Source organism: Thalassophryne amazonica, chromosome 11, assembly GCF_902500255.1.
Source record: "Thalassophryne amazonica chromosome 11, fThaAma1.1, whole genome shotgun sequence".
Classification (NCBI taxonomy): domain Eukaryota; kingdom Metazoa; phylum Chordata; class Actinopteri; order Batrachoidiformes; family Batrachoididae; genus Thalassophryne; species Thalassophryne amazonica.
In genome coordinates, this window is record NC_047113.1 from 72,049,020 (window position 1) to 72,069,206 (window position 20,187).

At 39.9% G+C, this 20,187-nt stretch overlaps 1 protein-coding gene across 2 annotated transcripts in view; it reads right to left on the minus strand.

Annotated features, from left to right (window-relative positions):
- Positions 1–10,429: 10,429 nt before the first annotated feature.
- LOC117520801 (alcohol dehydrogenase class-3-like) overlaps positions 10,430–20,187 on the minus strand; it is a 29,112-nt gene continuing 19,354 nt past the window's right edge. For both annotated transcript variants that reach the window (XM_034182136.1, XM_034182137.1), the window contains exons 4-9: positions 17,068–17,155; positions 16,737–16,956; positions 14,808–15,068; positions 11,559–11,691; positions 11,266–11,404; positions 10,430–11,170 (exon numbers count right to left, since the gene is read on the minus strand). In XM_034182136.1, coding sequence (XP_034038027.1) covers positions 11,146–11,170; positions 11,266–11,404; positions 11,559–11,691; positions 14,808–15,068; positions 16,737–16,956; positions 17,068–17,155 — 866 coding nt within the window. In that variant the 3' untranslated portion in view covers positions 10,430–11,145. The remainder of the gene's footprint in view (positions 11,171–11,265; positions 11,405–11,558; positions 11,692–14,807; positions 15,069–16,736; positions 16,957–17,067; positions 17,156–20,187) is intronic.

Consider the following 20,187-nt stretch of genomic DNA (forward strand, 5'->3'; position numbering starts at 1 on the left):
CTAATAGGTTACAATTTGTTCATGTAAATGGGGAATCTTCTTCACAGACTAAAGTTAATTATGGAGTTCCACAAGGTTCTGTGCTAGGACCAATTTTATTCACTTTATATATGCTTCCCTTAGGCAGTATTATTAGACGGTATTGCTTAAATTTTCATTGTTACGCAGATGATACCCAGCTTTATCTATCCATGAAGCCAGAGGACACACACCAATTAGCTAAACTGCAGGATTGTCTTACAGACATAAAGACATGGATGACCTCTAATTTCCTGCTTTTAAACTCAGATAAAACTGAAGTTATTGTACTTGGCCCCACAAATCTTAGAAACATGGTGTCTAACCAGATCCTTACTCTGGATGGCATTACCCTGACCTCTAGTAATACTGTGAGAAATCTTGGAGTCATTTTTGATCAGGATATGTCATTCAAAGCGCATATTAAACAAATATGTAGGACTGCTTTTTTGCATTTACGCAATATCTCTAAAATCAGAAAGGTCTTGTCTCAGAGTGATGCTGAAAAACTAATTCATGCATTTATTTCCTCTAGGCTGGACTATTGTAATTAATTATTATCAGGTTGTCCTAAAAGTTCCCTAAAAAGCCTTCAGTTAATTCAAAATGCTGCAGCTAGAGTGCTGACGGGGACTAGAAGGAGAGAGCATATCTCACCCATATTGGCCTCTCTTCATTGGCTTCCTGTTAATTCTAGAATAGAATTTAAAATTCTTCTTCTTACTTATAAGGTTTTGAATAATCAGGTCCCATCTTATCTTAGGGACCTCGTAGTACCATATCACCCCAATAGAGCGCTTCGCTCTCAGACTGCAGGCTTACTTGTAGTTCCTAGGGTTTGTAAGAGTAGAATGGGAGGCAGAGCCTTCAGCTTTCAGGCTCCTCTCCTGTGGAACCAGCTCCCAATTCAGATCAGGGAGACAGACACCCTCTCTACTTTTAAGATTAGGCTTAAAACTTTCCTTTTCGCTAAAGCTTATAGTTAGGGCTGGATCAGGTGACCCTGAACCATCCCTTAGTTATGCTGCTATAGACGTAGACTGCTGGGGGGTTCCCATGATGCACTGTTTCTTTCTCTTTTTGCTCTGTATGCACCACTCTGCATTTAATCATTAGTGATCGATCTCTGCTCCCCTCCACAGCATGTCTTTTTCCTGGTTCTCTCCCTCAGCCCCAACCAGTCCCAGCAGAAGACTGCCCCTCCCTGAGCCTGGTTCTGCTGGAGGTTTCTTCCTGTTAAAAGGGAGTTTTTCCTTCCCACTGTAGCCAAGTGCTTGCTCACAGGGGGTCGTTTTGACCGTTGGGGTTTTACATCATTATTGTATGGCCTTGCCTTACAATATAAAGCGCCTTGGGGCAACTGTTTGTTGTGATTTGGCGCTATATAAAAAAAAAATTGATTGAATTGATTGATTGATTTCAAATGGCAACTTTGTGGCTTTAAAAAACACTATAAGAAATCAAGAAAAAAAGATTGTGGCAGTCAGTAACGGTTACTTTTTTAGACCAAACAGAGGAAAAAAATATGGACTCACTCAATTCTGAGGAATAAATTATGGAATCACCCTGTAAATTTCCATCCCCAAAACTAACACCTGCATCAAATCACATCTGCTCGTTGACATTAACCCTATGTCATGAAATTGACCCTATGTGTCTTTTTGCAATGAATGTTTTCACAGTTTTTGCTCTATGGCAAGATACATTATCTTCTTGAAAAATGATTTCATCATTCTTAAACATCACAAAAGTGTCCAAAACATCAACGTAAACTTGTGCATTTATTGATGATGTAATGACGGCCATCTCCCCAGTGCCTTTACATGACATGCAGCCCCATATCATCAATGACTGTGGAAATTTACATGTTGTCTTCAGGCAGTCATCTTTATAAATCTCATTGGAACGGCACCAAACAAAAGTTCCAGCATCATCACCTTACCCAATGCAGATTCGAGATTCATCATTGAATATGACTTTCATCCAGTCATCCACAGTCCACGATTGCTTTTCTTTAGCCCATTGTAACCTTGTTTTTTTCTGTTTAGGTTTTAATGATGGCTTTCGTTTAGCTTTTCTGTATGTAAATCCCATTTCCTTTAGGCAGTTTCTTACAGTTCGGTCAGACGTTGACTCCAGTTTCCTCCCATTCGTTCCTCATTTGTTTTATTGTGCATTTTCGATTTTTGAGACATATTGCTTTACATTTTCTGTCTTGATGCTTTGATGTCTTCCTTGGTCTACCAGTATGTTTGCCTTTAACAACCTTCCCATGTTGTTTGTATTTGGTCCAGAGTTTAGACACAGCTGACTGTGAACAACCAACATCGTTTGCAACACTGCGTGATGATTTACCCTCTTTTAAGAGTTTGATAATCCTCTCCTTTGTTTCAACTGACATCTCTCGTGTTGGAGCCATGATTCATGTCAGTCCACTTGGTGCAACAGCTCTCCAAGGTGTGATCACTCCTTTTTAGATGCAGACTAACAAGCAGATGTGATTTGATGCAGGTGTTAGTTTTGGGGATGAAAATTTACAGGGTGATTCCATAATTTATTCCTCAGAATTGAGTGAGTCCATATTTTTTTCCTCTGCTTGGTCTAAAAAAGTAACCGTTACTGACTGCCACAATCTTTTTTTCTTGATTTCTTAGTGTTTCTTAAAGCCAGAAAGTTGCCATTTGAAATGACTTTAGTTTTGTGTCATGTCTGTGATCTGCTTTTTTTCTACAAAATTAAACAACTGAATGAACATCCTCCGAGGCCGGTGAGTCCATAATTTTTGCCAGGGGTTGTAGAACAATGTAAAAAAATAAATAAATAAATAAATCTTTCCCCCACATACATAACTATCAATTTTCTTCTCACAAAAATGCTTCTGCAAACATTTCCAGGAATTATGCAAACCCCACGTGACTGTGAACAAAGACGGGAGCGAGAAGATGAGCAGGTTTGGTGTGGAGGTTGTCTAAATCTTCCAGTACTTTCCTCATGCTTGTGAACTTCTTCTCAGGGATTAGGGAGGTAAACACGGAGGGTCTGAGAGAAATGCCTCCCACTACCGCCCTCCCATAACCACATAAAATAACTGTGCAGACAGACTCCATGCTGGCACGTTGGAGAAAAGCACGCAGCAGACGGGAGAGAACCGAATCCAAGTCAGACTCAAATTAGTTCCGTCAGGCGTAAACGTTCAAATAATCTGTTTAAGAAACAAAGTTGTCTGAATAAAACTTTAAGTTTGGGTGAATGAAGTTACCTGTACCTGCATTTTTGCATTTTTTTTTTTTTTTTTTTTTGTATTTCAGGACTTGGGCTCTGCTTCCTTAAACCATCTTTAAAGTTTTAAGACAGCTGCCAGACTTAACACTGGACAAAAGGCGTAGCGGAAGCAGGCGTAGCTCTTCTTGAACGGCTGAACAAAACTAAAATAAAACCCAAACTATGCCAATCGTCTAAGTGTGTTTGCTCCTTCCCACGCAGGCTGGTGATGTCCTGTGTGACCAATAGGAGACAGACCAAACAAAGGAGTGCCACCTTCACACCTTAAAGCTAATCTCTCAATTACTACTTTCGTACCGCTGTCAGACAAAACACAACAAAAGCTTAGAGCCGTCACGCGGGTAGCGGTGTGTTTGTGTGTCAGTCTTTCATAATAGCCATGTGTGGTCTCTCTAATCCTGTTTCTTTCTGTTGCCTATTTGTGTGGCAACTTTAAAACACTGACACAATTATGACTGACAAGTTGCAAAATCATAAACGGGGGTCTTTAACGCTTCAAAAATAGTGCAAACATTCATGATTAGACTTGGAATTTTGTAACAGACCTCTAAATGTGGTGTAATACAGTATTATTATACAACACCTAAATAGATTTTTGTCATTTGATTTTATATAATGCCTGAATAGATTCTTGTCATTTGATTGGTGGTTTGTATGTCACGTGATATGGATCATTTGTCCCATATGCCATTGTGTTCCATTTACTGTGTAATTTTGGTTCCATACGATTTGTACGATTGCACGGCGCCACCACCGTGGGACACTCACACTAGCAGTGACAGCACTTAGCTTAAAAACAAACATGGCAGGGTTTGTTTTATTAACGGTGCTCATTATTGTAACACAAAAAAACAAATGGAGTACGCCATAAGTCGTCTGGAGGAATTTGCAGTACTCGCTGGGATGTCTACCTGAAGTACAAGCACTGTCGGATTAAGAATTCTACAACTTTTTGGCGCAATTTTTCGCTGGGATGCAGACAGCAGACAGTACGTAAAGTCAATACGCAGCATTAGGTACCGACTACATTATCAGGATGGTTATGCATTATATAAAACAAATAAATGTTTTTCAATTCATGCAATGGAAAGAATATTTCTTTCAGCAAAAGATGGAATGTTTCCATCTTTCACCAAATGAAATATTCTTACCATTGCACTCATAAGCATTCATTATTTGTATAGTATGCCAAGCTGCTTTCATTATTTGTCCCATTTTATAGGAAAATAATTCTATAATTTCTGTATTTTTTGTGGAATTTGGCTCATGTTTCACTCCATTGAATAACTCCACTACCTTTAAAACCAGTTCCATGTTACAAGACAGCAAAATCCAACACACCATAAGTCCATGCGAAGACATCTGTAACAGAAGTTCTGCCAGATGAAGAAAGCTCTGACCATGATTTATTGCTGGACTGAAGAAAGCAAACATAAGTAATTTTCCACCAAATGCTTAAGCAAAATGTCAACTGACAATGATCCACTTAGGTGTCATATAAAACAAATAATGAATGTTTTATTCAACTCTGAGAAGACATGGCAGAACTGGATTGTTTAGTCCAGACAAGATCCCTCAAATTAATTACTGATTTTATCTGACATCACATTAACCTATTAGCTCTTAAACATTATAAAATTGCTTGAAGCTCTGCCATCCAGAGTGGGGGAAGAAGTGGGGTGGTGATGGGGGGTACTGCACCATCATGCTCTACATTTCTGGGGAGAGACCTGGGGTCCTTTTAATGGAATGCATTGTAAGGATGTTGACAGAATGTCAACTTAGTTTGTGCCCGGAGTGTTAGCAGACTCCACACTACGCACAAAACTTCCCACACCAAGTTGATGCTGGTTTTACAGTAGCATTACGGCACAATCATTGAGCTCCCGTGTACATGGGAGCTGACTTTGGAGCAATAACCAATCTGAGCGGAATATGAGGATGTTTTTAATCCTTAGGTACTTTGATAATGGATTAAAAAAAGGTGTATAATAAACAATGCAGCTATGATTTGGGTCAGTCACCCTCAATAATTTGGATTCTGATCACATGTAAATGATAGCCCTCAGTTATATGAGAGTGCATGGCACATTAATTGTGTTAAGTGTGTCCAAAGTGTGCTGTCCTGTACTGAAGCTGAGTGTATTTCTCTGACACAGAAGGTAAAGCTCACCAAGGATGTCACAGGCAATGCCTGGCATTAGCCGTATAATAATCAGGATTTGCTGATAAAACAGGAGCCTCACACTGACCATCTTTAGTGACTTAGCTCCTTCCTCCACAGCCAGTGGATATACACGGTACATTCAGACCTCTTTATTTCTTATTTAATCTTACAGGTTCCAACATGCTTCACTTTATGCGTAAAAAGTCTGTTTTATGCTCACGTGACTAAATTCTAAACTCTGGTATTTAGACCCATGTGAAATTAATCATAGGAACATGGTAAGTATCAAAAGTAAAACACAAGCAGAATATTGTATTTCATTGCTTAGTGGGCCATACAATGGTGATAGCCCAGCATGACATCCTCAAATGCTTCATTTTGTCCACAACCGAAAAAATATTTCATATTTATTGCCAAAGAGGAGGAAAAATCAAAATAAAAAAAATGACCCCAACAGAAAATATTAAAAATTAATAAGATACAGTCAGAGAATCTGGACATTCTTAAAAAGATGAACTGATTATCAAAATTATTTAATGACCAATTAAGTTAATCACTGCAGCCGTAGATGATGTGATACAGGTATGAACAGCACACATACACTGACCACTGTTTCATGAATACATCATGAATCTAAAGAAAATGGATCACAATGCGAAGTCTTTTACAATGATAAAGCCTGAGTAGAAATAAAAAGGAAAACGTAGATAATGCAAAAGGTAACTGTTGGCGACAGCTGAGCACACTTCTTTGGGGTTGCAACGGTTTTGAAACTGAAACGTTTTCTGAACCATGTATCATTTACTGTGTTCTTTGAGTATTTTGAAACTGTGAGCCATTTTGTGAGCTAAATGTTTCATATAATGGTGAACATTGTAAACTGAATTGAATTGAATTTGTGTTTGTAGCATTTTTAAATCATTATTTTCTGATTTCATTTTGAAACTGCAAATCATTTTCTGGATGCTGGTGTTGGGGGAGGTGATGGTCAAGTGGCTAAGCGTTGCGCTTGAGACCAGAAGATCCTCAGTTCAAACCCCAACAAGACCAGAAAATCACTGAAACCCCTCGGGCAAGGTCTGTAATCCCCAAGTTGCTCCTGGTGTGTAGTAAGCACCTTGCATGGCAGCACCCTGACATTGGTGTGTGTGTGTGTATGTGTGAATGAATGTAAGGCATCACTGTAAAGCACTTTGAGCTTCTGATTCAGATGGAAAAGTCCTATATAAATGCAGTCCATTTACCATTTCTACATTTTTTTCCAGCATTTCAAAACAGTGAGATTTTTTTCTGATTTCTTTCATTTAGTTTTAAATGGGTTGAAATAATGTGCGACGACTCCGCTGAGAAATAGAGCTGCTCTGAGTTTATGTTGACTATTCTGAATAAAGATTTTATTTTATGAAATTCTTGTTTTGTGCAGTATTTCCGAGAAGTTAATTTCCTTAAGTAGTTTTCTTCAAGACGCTGTCCCAAATAGTCAGACTTGTACTTTCCGAGTTTCATTCAAAGTGCAGCTGATTGCACAAATCCCAGTATGACTGCACCGTTTTTTCCCCAATAACCACCTTTGTTTAAAACAGGGCGTTTCCCACCTCTTTTTTTTATGTTCTCATCCTATTTATTGTGCCACCATCTGTGTGTCAAAGTGCAGCCAGGAACACGGCTTAATACTGCTTGATCCCAATTTAAATATTGTGAAAGGCAGCAGTTTTTGAAGTTTTCTTTTTCTTCTTCTTCTCAGCCCCAGACATGCCTTTGTGTGATGGCATTTATAAGCGCTGGCATTTCTGTTGTTTGTCAGTTATGTTTGCAAAGTCTCAAAGTACTTTTGCAGCAAAATGTCAGCAAGAGAACAACACAGAAATAACTAGACTGGGCCGAAAGAGTGCACAAAACAATCTTCAAATTCTAAACTCAGATTCACGTTGCTGTAAATGTGCAACTGACTTCATTAAAATCAGTTTTCCCAACTTTGTTTCTTCTTTTTCCACCAAGACCTTAGAATTTAAGAACCCGAATCACTTTAGCTCATAATGTGAACACCAACAGTTTTAAGCATTAAAAAACCCCCAAAAACAAACAAACAAAAAAACAAATTGGAAATTTTGTAGAGCAAGCTGAACGTTTCAGGATGAGTACAGAAAATTGTGTAGAATCACACACTAAAATTCCTCAGAAATCCCCCTTGTGGCCATTTCAAAATCAAAGGTGGCATCTGAATTGGCTAGCATTTCATTTATTTCTACATCTTTGCTTCTGGAAAGGTTGAAACTTGATTTAAGCATCTAAATGTATATTGAGGCACGAGAAACTACAATGATTATCTAGAAAACTAAGATGATGTCATACTGGAATCCAAAGTGGCTGCCATTAAATCTTACAATCCTCACACATAATTTAGATTTCTTTCAGTCTGATTTCACATTTTGCTGCCTCTCTCTCTCTCTCTCTCTCACACACACACACACCACCAGTGTTTACAGAGGTGAAGAGAATAACCGAGGTTTATGGAAGGCCATTTGGGAATTTCTTTATCCTATCCATAAGCAAATGCTTTAGCCTGTGATGATTCCACATAAGCCGAAATAAGAATGAAAATTAACAGCGCCGTCCATGGCATTGAGATCTAAAATGTTAAAATCTGTATATTATCAAGGTGTTCAGATATAAAACATCTAAACAATCATGGTAAAGAGATTCTTGTGCCCTAAAATGTATTTCAAGACTTAAATCAGGTTCGTAACCTTTCCAGAAACATAAGATATGTAAAAATCCTTAAATGGTGGCAATTCTTGAAGCCATCTTGGTTTTTGAGACAGCCACAAATAGGATTTTTTTGGGGGGGACTTTTAGAATGCAATTGTATACATTTTATCTCAATCCATCCTGAAAATTTCCTTTATTTGGCCATTTTTGAGTCAACGCTCTTGGGATCCATAACCATCTCAGTCTTCCATCATTGACAACGCTGAAATCATGAACCGGGCACTGCAAGGCACTGTTGCAAGTGCTGTACCCAGCAGAATTTTGGACTGCTTGCACCAAGATTTTTATGTCCAACACAAAACCCATTCCTTTCTGCAAACCATTATAAGTTCTGAGTTTTCAGTTTGTGATTCTTTAAATTCTATTAAGTTCAAATGACTCTGCTGATGTATTAATGTGCTGTAACAAAGGGGATTTCATTGAGGCCAAATGTTAAAACAGGAATTTTCCAGAAAAAAAAACATTTAGTTAGATCAAATGGCAAACTTGGCGTCAGAGTAATTTAAACTCAAAATCTGCTCTCCAGCCTCAGCGGTTGACATCCAAATATTAACGTTGTATTTTGTGGATTGTGTGGAGGTGTGTCAGGAAAGGCATCTGGCATGAAACTTGTGCCAAATGAAAATACAGGCTCCATATCAGATCCACTGTGGTACTAAAATGGAGGGGGAAAAAAAAAAATATATATATATACTCAACAAAAATATAAACGCAACACTTTTGGTTTTGCTCCCATTTTGTATGAGATGAACTCAAAGATCTAAAACTTTTTCCACATACACAATATCACCATTTCCCTCAAATATTGTTCACAAACCAGTCTAAATCTGTGATAGTGAGCACTTCTCCTTTGCTGAGATAATCCATCCCACCTCACAGGTGTGCCATATCAAGATGCTGATTAGACACCATGATTAGTGCACAGGTGTGCCTTAGACTGCCCACAATAAAAGGCCACTCTGAAAGGTGCAGTTTTATCACACAGCACAATGCCACAGATGTCGCAAGATTTGAGGGAGCGTGCAATTGGCATGCTGACAGCAGGAATGTCAACCAGAGCTGTTGCTCGTGTATTGAATGTTCATGTCTCTACCATAAGCCGTCTCCAAAGGCGTTTCAGAGAATTTGGCAGTACATCCAACCAGCCTCACAACCGCAGACCACGTGTAACCACACCAGCCCAGGACCTCCACATCCAGTATGTTCACCTCCAAGATCGTCTGAGACCAGCCACTCGGACAGCTGCTGGAACAATCGGTTTGCATAACCAAAGAATTTCTGCACAAACTGTCAGAAACCGTCTCAGGGAAGCTCATCTGCATGCTCGTCGTCCTCATCGGGGTCTCGACCTGACTCCAGTTCGTCGTCGTAACCGACCTGAGTGGGCAAATGCTCACATTCGCTGGCGTTTGGCACGTTGGAGAGGTGTTCTCTTCACGGATGATGCGAAGGAGATGTGTTGCACTGCATGAGGCAAATGGTGGTCACACCAGATACTGACTGGTATCCCCCCCAATAAAACAAAACTGCACCTTTCAGAGTGGCCTTTTATTGTGGGCAGTCTAAGGCACACCTGTGCACTAATCATGGTGTCTAATCAGCATCTTGATATGGCATACCTGTGAGGTGGGATGGATTATCTCAGCAAAGGAGAAGTGCTCACTATCACAGATTTAGACTGGTTTGTGAACAATATTTGAGGGAAATGGTGATATTGTGTATGTGGAAAAAGTTTTAGATCTTTGAGTTCATCTCATACAAAATGGGAGCAAAACCAAAAGTGTTGCGTTTATATTTACTTTAATCGTGTAACAAGAAATTACTCTTGAAAACATAGCTGGTAGCACCAGACCACCTTGTGTTCCAAAAATCTACACAGGTGCGTATGAAGTGACCACACAGCACAGGCATTCAAAAATGTGCACATTAATGCAGATCGCATGTCCTGACTGTATCGGTTGCACAATGCTGTGACAGTATCAGAGGTTGGGGTGAGACAGGAGCCTCGTGGACCTCAGTTTGGATAGTTTTCCTAAGAAAGCTTATAAATCTACAAGAGAGTCCAACGTTTAGCGACGAGGGTCACATGAGCACCTGTCACAACCCATCTTCATCTTTAGCTTCTGCACCATTCCCTGGATTTTGCTTCTATTTCTGTGTGTGTATGTGTGTCTGTGTGAGAGAAATTCAAAGTTCTGTTCTCCAAAAGGCATCCATTTATTTTGCTTTTGAAATCAAGATGGATAAATGGGAGAATCTGCCAAGAAAATTCATTTGATCTGAATGGAACTTCAATAACGCAAATTCCTCTGACCTGATTTCACCGAGAAACGTTCCCCAGATGACCTTTTGTCTGCTGTCCTGGCAGTCTACAATTGTTGTTTTAGCCCTTCATCTTGTCTCCGTCTTTAATAAATATATACATTTACCAAGAACAAAAATTCACTCTTCCTGACCACATGAAGCCGATGCTTCTCTTTGGATGATGATGGATTCAGGAGTTTGGCTTCAAGGATGGTTTAGGCCATTTTCTAGACAGGTGGGTTTAATTTCAAATTATTTCTTCACACTGACATCAGTTCCAGAGCTAAGTGAGACAGACGCAGGGAGAAGCCATCTTCATATCTACAAATTACATTCTGGATTATTTTACATGACGACTTTGATCATTCAGTGACATTAAAATATTGACAAAAAACAACAAATACTTTAGTATTTAATTTTCTGCAGTCAAGTTCATATTTAAGGATGGAAATGCTTTAGTCTTACACAAAAGGTTTTATGTGATATTTCACTGCCATCTAGTGGTCAGTGTGATTATTATCTGGAAAAATTAAGGTTTTTGTCCATATGATGATGGTCTGGATCATCTAATCAGATTGCGGTGTTTTGTCCTCAGCCACTGAGTCTCACAGATGGATAACTGTGCGAATGCTGAAAAAGAAAAAAGGATGAACAGATTGACACAAAAATATGTCTGCCCTGTTTACCACCTTTAAAGTAATACTGTAAAATTAAGGCAGAGCTACCCTGTCCCACTTTTCAGGTGGTCAAAAGCACGATTGATCTGGTCCAGTGGAAGGTTGCCGGTGATGAACTCATCCAGCTTCAGCTTCTGTGCCATGTAGAGGTCTACCAGCTGCGGCACTTCTTTCACACTCTTCCACCCTGTGAGGTAGATTAAAATGAACTCTTGTGAAGAAGGAAAAACTTGCCCCACAGAACTGGGCACACAGCACTCAGAGTTCCACTGATCGCTCCACATCTCTGTCATGCTGCTGAAGTCTTTACTTGGCAACGTGTTCACAGCTGCTGAATTCACCTCCAAAATATGTCCCCTTCAAGGTGCGACCCATCAGAAGCTTCTCCACACGGACACTCATTGATTCTGTCTCCGTCCATCCAGCTACAACACACATGCCCCAGCCATCTCTGGTTGACTCCAACGCAGCACTCTAGGATGACAAAAGCTCTGAAAATCTGCAGGTGTGCAGCTACAGAGTCCTCATTTACAAAGGCACAGCATGACCGCACGCTGGGATCCTTCTCTGTTGACACAGCTGACTTCAGTACCGACCCGTTCGTTTGGCATTTTATGTTCAGCGCAAAACTGGACTAATCAATCAATCAATTTTTTTATATAGCGCCAAATCACAACAAACAGTTGCCCCAAGGCGCTTTATATTGTAAGGCAAGGCCATACAATAATTATGTAAAACCCCAATGGTCAAAACAACCCCCTGTGAGCAAGCACTTGGCTACAGTGGGAAGGAAAAACTCCCTTTTAACAGGAAGAAACCTCCAGCAGAACCAGGCTCAGGGAGGGGCAGTCTTCTGCTGGGACTGGTTGGGGCTGAGGGAGAGAACCAGGAAAAAGACATGCTGTGGAGGGGAGCAGAGATCGATCACTAATGATTAAATGCAGAGTGGTGCATACAGAGCAAAAAGAGAAAGAAACAGTGCATCATGGGAACCCCCCAGCAGTCTACGTCTATAGCAGCATAACTAAGGGATGGTTCAGGGTCACCTGATCCAGCCCTAACTATAAGCTTTAGCAAAAAGGAAAGTTTTAAGCCTAATCTTAAAAGTAGAGAGGGTATCTGTCTCCCTGATCTGAATTGGGAGCTGGTTCCACAGGAGAGGAGCCTGAAAGCTGAAGGCTCTGCCTCCCATTCTACTCTTACAAACCCTAGGAACTACAACTAAGGTGGACGGGAAGTCAAGTGAATAAATAGGTACATAATGAAGGGTTGAACTTGACAAATCCAGAAATCAGGCATTTGACAAACACAGACTACATATAATCCATGAGCCCAAAGCCAATTCTGACCTAAAGTGTTTCACTTAAATCAAATAAATAGCACTTATAATCCAGCCTCAGTGTACCACAGCCAACACAAACATGTATGGTGGCCATCCCAGGGTGGCAGCTATAGCCAGGTAGAGCTCAATGAAAAAAAAAAAGAAAAAAAAAAGTATACCATATTATTTGTCTCATCATAAAGATTCCAAATAGTCTGGATGAGCTATGATGGAATGTTATTGAGTTATGTGGTAAAAACTACACAAATGGTGACAAAAATCAATTTTACTTTGCACGCAGTCAAAAGTTGAAGTTGCTCCAATACTGGCGAAAAAGTGATGCATATTATCGGTTGAGTTTATAGGATCAGTAAGCAGACTAGTTTTGACCGTGTTGACTATTTGGTTTCCAAAGTAATGGTCATCAAGGTTGATGTCCATTGGATTCTGTGACATATGTCACGTTCAGTGATGCCAGTAACGCGTTACTCTAATCTGACCACTTTTTTTAGTAACGAGTAATCTAACGCGTTAATCTTTCCAAATCAGTAATCAGATTAAAGTTACTTCTCCATGTCACTGTGCGTTACTATTATTTTTCATTGTGGGTCGATAGCAGCATTAAACTTGGTCCGGGGGCAGGGGGTCGGGGTTCGACTGAACTGCCCACTTTAAGCGAACTGTGAGCTTTTCATCCGCGTTTTTTTTGCAGCTGCTCAACTCGTTACATTTATAAACAATGTAGGTTCGAAATTGCAAGTTTTACTGTTACAGTGCTGTCAACAGTTAAATATGAGGTCAAGAAAGAGGTCTTTATTTTACTTTTTATAAAACAAGTATTTATTTTCATTGAAGTCAAGAAAGGGTGACTATAAAGTGAGTTTTGGCAAAACAGGTATCATTGTCATGTTGAGGTGGCAGAGGGTTGTTTTCGGCAGCTGGGAAAAGTAACTAGTAATCTAACTTAGTTACTTTTACAATTGAGTAATCAGTAAAGTAACAGTTACTTTTTCAAGGAGTAATCAGTAATTGGATTACTTTTTCAAAGTAACTGTGGCAACACTGGTCACGTTACCCTGTAACATGACAACTAAGCATAACAGATAGTGCAAATATTCCTTTTTACAACCATCTGACCACAACCAAAAAGTTGTATCATTTTTCTTTCTTTTTTTTTTTTTTTAAATACCAAAACTGGAGCAATTTTAACTTTTGACCCTTGCACAAAGTGAAACTGACCTTTGTAATGTCATAATGTTCACTCGTAGATAGTCTATACCTTTTTGGAATCTTTATGAACTGAAAAACTATGTGGTACACTTTTCCGTATGACTGGAGGATTTTTAGATGTGGACACCTGGCTATAGCTACTGTCCTGTCATACATTTTTGTGTAGGCCATGATATATTGAGGATGGATTGCAGGTGTCGTTCAATGTCAGACCGCATTTGGTGTAATCAGCAAAAAGACCGGGGAGGAGTTGGTCAACAGACATAACCTTGATCCCAGTGATTCACCTTTGACAAATTTGACCTTGTTGTCAAGTTCTGGAACCCACCTACGGTACGTCCAGAAAGTATTCACAGCGCTTCACTTTTTCCACATTCTGTTATGTTACAGCCTTATTACAAAATGGATGAAATTCTTTTTTTGTCCTCAAAATTCTCAATTTTTTTCTCAAAATACCCTATAATGGCAATGTGGAAAAAGTACTGAGGAAAGGATGTGAATAGTTATGTACATGTGATTTCTTATTTATTTTTTTTTATTTTGAATAAATTTTGAAAAATGTAAAAAGAAAAAAACAAAAAAACTTTTTTCATGTTGTCATTATGGGGTGTTGTGATTAGAATTTTGAAGGGAAAATTTATTTATTCCATTTTGGAATAAGGTTGTAAAATAAAATGTGGAAAAAGTGAAGCGCTGTGCCAAATTTGGTGGACATCAAAGAAGGGGGAAGGGTAATTTGAACGCCAACAGTGTGGGCATTTGCCAAACCAAACCTGTTATTGGCAGTTGTGGGGTCTACAGTCATCCACATATCAAGTTTGGTGGAAATTGGGCAAAGGGCTTGGGAGGGGTAGGGGAATGAACAAACAGACAAACGTTGCTCATATTACGTGTTACTGTAAGCATGCTACACTCACCTAGTGCACCATGAACAGACACTGCACAGATTACTCAAGGTTAATGACAGTATCTTTACTACTGAAGTTTTACCAACAAGAAATACTAATCTTTGGCAAACCTTAATGACTAGGACACACACCATGACTGCTGGTTTTCCAACACATTCCAGGGCGTAGTCCACCCCACCGTCTGTCATCTCCACCACAACCTCCTGGATGGGCCTGTTGTGATCCTTGGAGTTAATAAACTCAGTGGCTCCAAATTCCATGGCCTTACTAGCCTTGTCAGAGTTGGTGTCGATGCCAATGATCTTTGCAGCTTCGTTGGCCTTACAGCCCATGACAGCAGCCAGTCCGACAGCTCCAAGTCCAAAAACAGCACATGAGGCACCTTTTTTAACCTGGATGGCCACATAATATCCATAATCACATATTATGTAGATAATTGCTGGTCTATTATCCATTCATCCATTTTCTGAACCTGCTTATTCCAGTTAGGGGTCATCTGGGGGCTGGAGCCTATCACAGCAGTCATTTGGTGAGAGGTGGGGTACATCCAGTCAATCACAGAGTTGACACACATCTACCTCTGGCCACATCTAAGGTCAATTAACCGTAGCTGCATGTCTTTGGAAGCAGAAGGAAGCCAGAGCACCTGGAGGGAAGCCACGCAAACATGAGGAGAGCATGTGAAGGCCACCCAGAAAGGACCAGGTCGGAAGTGAACCCAGGACCTTCTCACTGTGAGGCAACAGTGCAAACCAAGCCTCCACCCTGCCCCATTTTCCTGTTAAATTATGCCATTTTATGCAAATATTATTTTTAAAGAACAGCTGTTATAAGACTCCAAAGAATTAAATTCACAATACAGTGCACTGCTAGCAGCTGCACATTCAGTTTTGATCAACATTAGGGTGGGTTGCATAGATGGATGAGAGAGTAGATATACATTTATCAAAACGGTACAAAAATTGTCAAATTTGCTGCAATCACAGCTGTGAGAAGTTTAGGTTTGACGTGCACCTTAATCACTCGTCCACTTTCAGGTTTCCAGTATCATCAATTTCCCATGATGCACTGTGTATTTTGGCTCAGCTCCACCAGCTGATAGGTGATGCATCATATTGCGAAACTAGCCAATTATCAGTCATGTGACTGTAATCTCAAGTTTGACTTAGTTATCAATTAAGCTTTGTTGTTTTGCAACAATATTAAGTGACTTTATATGTTTGTAATGCCATACAGTAGGTTTTGATGACAGAAGACGCGTGTCAGAAAACCTGTTTCTTTGCATAGAAAATAAGTCAGAAAGTAACAAACATCATTAAAATTATGCAGATGGACTTTGGGTTACAAAGAATTGATTCTATTTGTAAAAAATAAAATAAAATCCTCAGTCACTTTTTGAGGTTTCATCATTCATCAGATTCTACAATACCACCAGAGGGCAGTACAGGCCCACTTTCTACAGTGGACACAGAGTTGAGCATTTGATGTTTGTAGCCCAGAGATAGACTGGCGTCCTGTCCAGTGTGTACCTCTCCTCACACCCTAAGACTGCTGGGATAGGCTCCAACCCCCCCCCCACCGTGACCCTTAACTGGAGAAAACAGTTATAGAAAATGAATGAATGGAATATCCTCCTGACTTTTCAGGAGTGGTGATGATCAAGCCTCTGAGTGCATTCGAGTTTAATTATGGCTTGTTTTTTTTTTTTTAACTGAAAAAAGAAATCATACAAGGTGCTGTAGCACTAATGAAATATAAAGCACTGACATCATGCATTGCCATCTAGTAGTGGAAATACATCCTTCAGCTACATACTGAGTTTCAATGTTGACAAATTGCACAGGAAGTGAAACTTGCAACCACTTCCTGTTTTTTGAAGTCAGTGTTACCATGTGATTATTTTTTTTTTTTATGTTTTTTTTTTAAGCCAGCCCTGTACATAGTCTTGTCCGAATCCCTCCCCTGTCACATAAATTTCCACACAGTGAAACTGATTCACATCACAGATGGAAAGAATTTAAACTTAAGTGAAATATCACCGACATTTGACTTATTCTTACCTTTGCTGCTTTGACGGCGGTGCCGTAGCCAGTGGAGACACCACAACCCAACAGGCACACTTTGTCCAGTGGAGCGTCCTTACTAATGTTTGCAAGCGAGGTATCTGGAACAACAGTGTACTGGCAGAAAGAACTAATGCCCAAAAACTGGTACACCTGCTGACCTTTGCAAGAGATCCGGCTTGTTCCATCAGCCAACACGCCTGCTTGCATGTTGTGCCTGAAAGACATAAACAGTTTGTGTTATTCAGTAACTGGATGTCATGTAAGCCAACAAGAGTTTATGTGAATTTGTGTCTTTAAACAAGGTAATAGTTTGTCCTGAATTTACCAGTTACGTTTGCAAAGATTGGATTCGGGATGTTTACAGTATTCACAGTCATCACACTGCGGCAGAAAAAGTGGAATAACTTTGTCACCTGGGTAAACATTAAAAACATGCATTAAGTACCTCAGTCAGAACTGAATTAGGTCTAAACATGAGATTTCTGTGCATGATATCAAAAAATGTGAATAGAGACAAAGCAAACCTGCCGTTTTGAAGAGTTGCAACTGACGATTATTTTTACAGTCAGTTAACCTGTTGATATCTTTATGTTTTAATTATCGTGTGCCATTTGAGAAAAAAAAAAATAGCATTGAATGTCTGATATTCCAGCCAACAACAACAAAAAAGTTATTTTTTTTACTTACTGTGTGGAAATAAAAATCAAGATGGTGTCCATAGTGACCACAGGATGATGGCCATTTTTGAAAGGAATCTTCCTATTGTCTCCCCTAATATACCACCAAAAAGTGGTTTCAAATACAACCCCAGTTCCAAAAAAAGTTAGGCCAATGTGTGAAATGTAACTAACAACAGAGTGCAATGATTTACAAATCTCATAAACCCATATTTTATTCCCAATAGAACATAACAGATTGTGGAACAAACACATTTTCCATGAAATGGGAAAATATCTCATTTTGAATCTGATGACAGCAACACATTAAAAAAAAAGTGGAAAAGGGCACAAATCAAAAACAACTGGAGGAGCATTTGCCAACTAATCAGGTTTATTGGCAACAGGGCACAAACATGACTGGGCTTAAAAAGAGCATTTCAGAGAGGCAGAGCCTCTCAGATGTTCAGATGGGCAGAGGTTCACCAATTTGTGACAAACTGAATCTAAAAATTGTGGAATAATTTCAGAAAACATGCTCCTCAACATATAATTGCGAAGACCTTGAAGATCCCACCATCTACAGTGTATAATAAATCACGTCATCTTCAGGCCCTGAGGCAGCACACCATTAAAAAAAAAAACAGGTATGATGCTCTACTGGAAATCACTGTCTGGGTTCAGAAACTCTTCCAGATATCACTGTCTGTGAGCACAATTTGCTGTGAAATCCACAAATGCAAGTTAAAGCTGTATCATCCACAGAAGAAGCCATATCTGAGTATGATCTAGAAATGCTGGCTTCTTCTCTGGACCAAACAACATACTGCATCCATCACAACAGCATGGCTTTGCAGAAGAGTCCAGGTGCTGAACTGGCCTGCCTGCAATCCAGACCTTTCACCAGAAGAAAACATTTGGCGCATCACAAAATGAAAAATCCAGCAATGAAGGCCCAGGACTGTTAAGCAGCTAGAATCCTGCATCAGACAAGAATGAAACATTACTCTCCTAAATCTCCAGGAACTGGTCTCCTCACTTCTCAGATGTTTACAGACAGGTGTTAAAAGAAGAAAGGACACTACACAGTGGTAAACATCACCCTGTTCCTACTTTTTTGAGATTTGTTGCTGCCATCAAATTCAAAATGAGCTAGTATTTTTCATGAAATAGTAAAATGTCTCAGTTTCAACATCAGATGTGTTGTTTATGTTCTATTGAAAATAAAATATGGGTTTATGAGATTTGCAAATCATTGCATTCTGTTGTTAGTTACATCATCTCAACTTTTTTGGAATTGGGGCTGTCGAGTCTTTTATTACTTATTGTGTGGAAGCAAAACTCAAGATCATCATGCCCATGGCAGCCATATTGGATAATAGAGGAACCCATTTTTGAAAGGAACCTTCCTCTAGTCTCCCCCAATTCACCTCCAAGAAATGGTTTCACTCAAACAAGGTGTTCTTTAGTTAATGCGTAGAAATTAAAATCAAGATGGCATCCCTAGCAGCCATACTGGACCAAGGATGACAGCCATGTTTTAAAATGGATCCTTCCTCTATACACCTCTCTCCCTTCCTCCCTCTATATATGGGGGAGGTGATGATCTAGTGGTTAAAGCATTGGGCTTGAGACCAGAGGATCCTTGGTTCAAATCCCAGCCTGACCAGAAAAATCACTAAGTGAGTACCTTGTATGGCAGCACCCTCACATCGGGGTGAATGTGAGGCATTATTTGCAAAGCGCTTTGAGCATCTGATGCACCTATAAATGCAGTCCATTTATACACCTGCTAGAAATGGTTTCAATTAGAGGCGTTCTTTAGTTCTGAACAAAACCCTGAACAATTCTGTTAAGCGGAGTACTTCCTCCCCCCCAAATTTGGCATGCTGATCTTAAAATGAGGTGTGGTTAAGCGGTGTCAACACACCATGCAACTGTAGGAAGTGATTTCATCGTAGACAGCGAAAAACCTGGTCTCAAGTCAAGAGCAAAGTTTTTGTGCCATTCTTTTGGTACAATATTCAGATAAGTGGACTATACCAAGATGGTGCAGCATGTAGATGCAAGGACCCCTCTCTGTCCCGACCGTGCAGTGTTTTGTTCATCTCATCTGTCCACATCGGCATCCAAGTACACTTGACAGGCTCTGCTAGACATCTGCAGGAGTAAGTTTTTGGACATTGCACAAACTAAGACGATAAAGGAGCTTATACTACTCCTCTGGCCTGCCAACACACTGGAGTCGACTACTACTCCTCCAACTGCCGCAAGTGGTGCGCAAGGAAGCAGAAGAGGGGCAAGCACAGAGGTATCCGTGCTAGGCTAGTGGCTAGACCAACTCGTCTAGCGATACCATCCATCCTTCTGGCTAATGTACGATCCTTAGACAATAAAATGGAACACATACAACTGGAGTAGCTAACATACTATTGAGGGCCCTCGCAAACAGAGGTGGTGGTAGGGTCTGTGTTTATATCTGTGATGCGTGGTGCTGGGATGCTGTGATGGTATGCAAACACTGTTCACCTCTGGCAGAGTTTATGATCATAAGGTGTCGTCCTTTTTATTTGCCAAGGGAGTTTACTGCCATTTTACTAGTAGCTGTTTACATCCCTCCCACTCCCAAGAGCAGTGACAAGAATGGATGGATGGATGGATGAGATTTATTGTCATTGTCATTACATGAGTGCAACAACAAGATTACATTCACACTTCAATTACCACAGAAAATATACAGCAATTAATCCACAATTATTACTTGTTTACCGTAATAATGGCACACATCA